Raw genomic sequence first — 5,919 nt, 5'->3', positions numbered from 1 at the left:
TTTCTCCATTCTTGTCGCCTTCTAAGCAATTTCTTTTTTTTTTTTTTGCTTGTTTCTTTCTCAGTGAGGAGGCAAAGACTACTCATGTTAAAGAAAAAGGAAATTAAAAAAGAACCAAAGGACAGTCAAGGCATTACACATATTACAGACTATCCTTCCCAACCACAATACATTGATTTACAACAATCTACTTCTTCACTTACTAAGGAAGACACCAGTGCAGAACTGGACACGCTGGGGACTTTGTCCACAATGGCTTGTTTCATGTATCTCTCAATGGCTTGTAACATTGTACCCTGTGAAAGAGCAAAGAAAAAGGCTGATGCTCAAGCCCTGCAGGAAGAGCACGACAGCAGGGCAAGACAGAAATATCTGCACAGAGTATTCCAAAAGCCTTAGAAAAAAAATCAAATTTTTGAATTCATATTATCAAATTAGTCCTCAAAACACATACTCTTGAAAGGGAAATACAATGACAGCAAAGCAGCCTTGGAAAAGAAACTATAACTCCCAAGCTCCCACCCTCTAACACCCAAAACAACGGGGTGACTTGTACTTACATCAGTGATCCTGCACAGAGCTCTGATGGCTGGGCCTCGGTAAACGTCTTCCTTCCCTGTCATGTCTTTGGTCAAACTAAAATAATCAGAGAGAGGTTTTTTAACATTTCTTGAACATCTCTGTGTTTCAGTCCTTTGGGGAAATTCAGTTCATTTTATTTAGCTGAGGCTAATGTCAAACTATTACCATATAACTATTAACTAGGATTAATATCGGCTAGAAACAACTTCTTAATAATTAGCATTTTGCAAGTTATTAGCACTGTTTTCTACAGATGTACAGAAATTAAGAAACTGGTAGGCCATAAAATTGCTTTGCTCTGGGACTGGTTTATTCAGCTCAGGAATTCTTTTAATAGTCCTCTTCTTTCTGAACTTCATTATCATCTAAATTGAAATTTTATGTGGTAATTTCCAGAACAGCTTCAAAATCATCTCTTCGCAATTTCCAGAGGTCCAGTTTCAGCTCTCATATCAACGTTGTTATTTTTTTACTATAGAGCAAATACTTCATAGATCATCCGGCAAGATGATAAAAACGTAACTTAGTACTAGCAAGTTTCCCTCCCCCTTTTTTAAGAAAAGCCTAAAAATACGCTCTAAGAAAACTAAAGTTTTATATGGTGATAGTCTGTTTTACAGAACAATTTATTTTACCTTACTGCATGCTTTAAAAATGTAAACGCAAAAACTGCAGCAGCAAAAAAACACATTAAGATACAACTACTTGTACCAGAGCTCTCACACTGTGTTCTCTGTTGTTCTACTACCTGCTGGTGACAATGATGACATCTTCAGAGATATTGGCCATCTCTTTGATTGTAAGGTAACACATTCTTCTAAGGGTTTGCTGTGAAAATATATTGAAAAAAAAATGGGAATAAATCTTGCCTTTAGAAGTTTTAGAAGTTACATGAAGTCACAGAACACCCTCATTCCCCCTCAATCTTTACACTATGTGTATGTCTAATTTCATCATAGACTGTGAAGATTATCACCCAGTTTTTGCGAAGTTCTGTTAGTGCAGTGAACCTCACAAAAAAATAGAGCACAAATTAAAGTGAAGACGAAACCCACGTTGCTGCAAAGCAGAACCTCTACCTAATTTCAGTGAATGAGGGGATCACGTTAATTTTAAGTGATAATCTGTGTGCAGAATCCATATAATTATTGTTAAAAACTTTAAAAATGACTACCCTGACCTATTTATTGTCAGAGAAAAAAACACTAACAATTAACTCTGTGAAAGTATATGTTGCTAAAAACATGTTTTGCACTAAAAATAACCATCTTCTAGAATATGGATATGTCACAAACACTCCGTTACTTCTTTAAACAGTTGTACATGAAACCTTCTGCAGGCAAATCTCAAAAAAATTTAATGTGCTGGTTTGTTTTTAACCAAAATAAAGCTACATTGCATAAAGTACATTCCTCTAAATTATGGAGCTCTGAAGCTATCTGCAAAGAGATCTGAAAGGGACTTCAGTGGTCAAAAGTTCCATCCAACATTTTCAGGATATTCTCATGATTTATTGCTGGGTTATCAACATAATAAGCTCTTCTAGGGAACATTAGTATCTGATTTACAGGCAACTTCTTAAATTTTCTTTTAACAGCTAAACAAATGGAGATTATTTGCAAGTGCAGGACACACCGACAAAATGATAGTGATTTCTGTAGTATATTTCCCTATCTCTGCTCATGTGCCTTAGAACTGGAAATTAATTCAAGAAATAAAATAAAAACACTCACCCTCACCAAGGTAACTATATGTTATTATGCAATCAATTATTTCCAAACTATGATGAGCAAGTCATTTGCATGCACAGCTTGTTTTCTAAAGTACTTGCTCCACATTCTTCCCACATCATTAAACTCAACTGTTTTGCAGTTATTTATAAATGCAGCCAAGAGTAGAGAGGCAAAAAGCATTAAACATATACACACACAGAAAAGGATCGAAATAATACATTAAAACCAGACACTTACATCATTAGATTGAAACAATCTGGTCATTGCGAAAAAAGCTTCTGTGGCTTCAGTGGTTCCAAAGTGCTCACCCTAAAAAAAGAGGCAAACAAGAAGTGAGAGATTTGCCAAAGAATCATATTCCACCAGGCTCTACTCCTCGCTTGTGCCATCTACTCTTATACTGATAATTCTTTCCTCAAAGATGTTTTCTCCTCTGAGAAAGTCCCTCCGTCACCTCGTGTTTCTCAGAGAGCACAGGCTAAAATGACCCATTTTTACCTAACTGGCTTCAACACAAATGTCACCCACAGCTGTACAGAAATGGGATAGTTTGTCTATTATATTTGACAATAGTTTGTCAATTATGTTGACTCTTATCCCTACATTCCCCCTTTTGACTTCCAAGCATCAGCAGTTAATTCTGCTTCATTTTTGTTAATGAAAAGGATCCCCTTGCAATTTATTTAACATATGACATGCCAACTAAGACTGAACAGCATAGGTTCATCCCAAGTGATCCTAGTTCTATGTTAAATATTGCCCAACAGGGCAGGAAATCTGCTTACATGGATACATACGGAAAATCTGCTTCCTTATCAGGTTTCCAATTTCTCCACAAAAAGAGAAAAAATAAACAAAAAAAATGCACACACCTTTCACTTGTGGCTTCTGTTCTTGCCTGACTCAGTTATTTTGCCAGACAAGAACAACTCTTAATTACACAGCACCATAGTAAACACACACAGACCACCTGGAAGCTCTCATTTCACACTCAGAAAAGTCATAAATTCTTTGGTGCCACCTCTCAGCCCACCTTAGAGAGCAATCACAAGCAAAACAGAGTACTAACTCTGCTTGATATTGTTAAAAAGTTGTCTTTTGAGTCCACCAGAAGAGGTACAAAATTTCTTTCCCTGACAATAATCAGAAATTACCACCAGGAACACTCAGTTAAAATTAGGAAGAGACGATTACCTGGTTCAGCAGGTAAAGGATCTTGGTAAGTATGTGGAGGCATCTTCTTGGATTTATAGGGGTTTCATTAAAGATACGTGCCTACAAACAGCACAAATATTACGGTGTATCCCAACAACAATATTTTTTCCCGTTACAACAGATATTAAAGCAATTTATTTTCATCCAAGTTGCTTATAACTTTCTCTTTGAAATGCAACCCAATGAACTTAACTCTGGTTGTTCAGTTTAGGGATGCCTTGCTGGGTGAGCAGCAATCTGAACTCATTTTATCAGGCTCTCAATTCACAGCTTAATCAAAACTCATTCTAGGCATTTGGTACCAATAATATTATTTTAAAATAAAAACATGGTTTTTAAATGTTCAACGTAATTCCTTTGGGCAGCTGTATCTACTCAGTGTATCTGCCCTATTCATGGCTAGTCCATGTGAACAACAAATTGAAATTAAGTTCCTATTTATATCCCTTTGCACCCCAAAGAATTACCTAAATATTTAATCACCCATCCATCTTGCTACTTGCAATTGTTCTTGGAGTACATATAAAGAAGCAGGAAGACTGCTATGAACATTATTGATCACTATACTCTGCTCCATGCTGAATGAGCACAGGAAAGCAGAAATCTCTTCTCAAGTGCCTTGGAGGATCCTGTGCATCCACATGGAAACCAGGAGCCTATTTCCATCCAAGTTCCTCATATAAAATTCTCCCATGGTGAACTTCACGTACTCTTAATTCATCTGCTCCTGTGAATTTAAATTATCCATCACATCCTAATCAGAGGCAGGTAAGCAACACTATTGAGTAATTATTCCTACCTCCTGGAGCACGGCACTCTTCTCCAAGTGCTGGAATGGATTAGAGCCACTACCTGAATAAGAAAAGAGATCTCTCAGTTAGGGAAACACGTTCATCACGGTGTGAAAACAATAGAAGAGAAGGTGCAGGAACCAGCCCTGAGCTTCATGGAAACATCTCACCACATGGAGAACAAACCCTCCAGTGACCCTGCACTTGGAATAACACACGTTCAATAACAACAGCTTTCAATCTCCTTCCTGTTATGATGCGAGTAACAGGAAAAAAAGAGGAAGGAAGAGACAAAGAAGAAGGAAGAGAGGAAGAGAAAAAAGGTCAGATTAAAGACAAATGAAAGGTTGGAGGAAGAAAAGTATTTACTACTAAAGCTGTCTTAATACTCGCTTTACATGAGGCTCTACTCCTTTTCTTCCTAGACTCCCCTTTTCTATTTCAGGCACAGAGAGCACTGAACATATCAGGATGCAGATGCTGCTAAGGATCTAAAATTAGAGTTTATTGATTAATGTGTCACTGGAAAGAGCTATCCAGCACGCTGCAAAAACAGTGTGACTGCTACGTATCTGCAGTGTGACTGGTATGCATAGCACTGGAATAGGCTGCCCAGGGAGGCTGCGGAGGCTCCTGCTCTGCAGATCTGCCAGCGCGCCGGGATGCGCCCGGGTGCCCCGTGCTCTGGGTGTCCCTGCTGGAGCAGGGGCTGCGCTGGGGGAGCCCTGGGGGTCCCTTCCAACCTCAGCCATTCTGTGGTTCTGTATCACAAAATTAATAATAGAAAAACTCTGCAGACTCTATAACAGTCTGTGGAGCCTGAATATTACCCAGCAGCTAAAAACAAGCTCTGCAAGAGACTTCAAACATGCTGCAGAGGGAAAACGTGAAGCACAAACCATCTCTGTGCCTATTATAGGAGAACATAAATATCTTCCACAGCTCCCTGCTTTGGAGAATCATCTTTACACAAAATAAGTTTGGGTCTCTGATGGAAAGCCAGTGGAAGGCCTAAGCTCCAGACAAGGTAAGGAAGGCAGGAGGGACTGTCATCTCTTTAGCACTTGGGAGTAGAAGCCCAAGGAAAGAGCTCTGGATGATGTTTTGCTCCTCTGGATGATGTTTGGCAGCACACAGGGCAGATAACTTCCTAATGCAGGTTTACAAGGAAAACACCCGTCGGAATCACATCCCTGCAGACCCAGCTCCTGGACCCTTTTCCTGAGCCTTTCCCAGGCAGAAGGGAGTTAAGGGTGAGCTGAAACCCAAACCCAACGGGGGGCATTTGAGGCCTCCACAGAGCGGCCTCAGGGGAGGTGGACACCCCCAACGGCCGTTACTGTCCCCAACGGCCGTTACTGGCCCCCCAACGGCCGTTACTGGCCCCCCAACGGCCGTTACTGGCCCCTCAACGGCCGTTACTGGCCCCAACGGCCGTTATTCCCCTCCCCCACCCCGTCAGCGGGGCCGTTGGAGGCCGCGCCGGGCTCCTCCCGGTCGCTCCCCTCACGTCCCCACCCCGTACCGGCCTCCTCGTCCTTCTTGTCAAACTTCTTGATCATGGCGCCGCCGCCGCTGTCCCCCGCTCCCGCCGAACC

General features: G+C 40.7%; 1 protein-coding gene across 1 annotated transcript in view; it reads right to left on the bottom strand.

Annotated features, from left to right (window-relative positions):
- Positions 1–5,919, bottom strand: part of COPG2 (coatomer protein complex subunit gamma 2) — a 20,004-nt gene extending 14,085 nt beyond the window's left edge. The window contains exons 1-7 of the mRNA XM_026044312.1: positions 5,847–5,919; positions 4,330–4,382; positions 3,510–3,590; positions 2,553–2,624; positions 1,331–1,410; positions 561–636; positions 204–296 (exon numbers count right to left, since the gene is read on the bottom strand). Of these exons, the coding sequence (XP_025900097.1) occupies positions 204–296; positions 561–636; positions 1,331–1,410; positions 2,553–2,624; positions 3,510–3,590; positions 4,330–4,382; positions 5,847–5,883 (492 nt within the window). The 5' untranslated portion in view covers positions 5,884–5,919. The remainder of the gene's footprint in view (positions 1–203; positions 297–560; positions 637–1,330; positions 1,411–2,552; positions 2,625–3,509; positions 3,591–4,329; positions 4,383–5,846) is intronic.

The sequence above is a fragment of the Nothoprocta perdicaria genome, unplaced genomic scaffold, assembly GCF_003342845.1.
Source record: "Nothoprocta perdicaria isolate Ctin4 unplaced genomic scaffold, notPer1 scaffold_359, whole genome shotgun sequence".
Classification (NCBI taxonomy): Eukaryota; Metazoa; Chordata; class Aves; order Tinamiformes; family Tinamidae; genus Nothoprocta; species Nothoprocta perdicaria.
The sequence above is the reverse complement of the archived record's forward strand: the minus strand, read 5'-3'. Positions and strand labels throughout refer to the sequence as shown.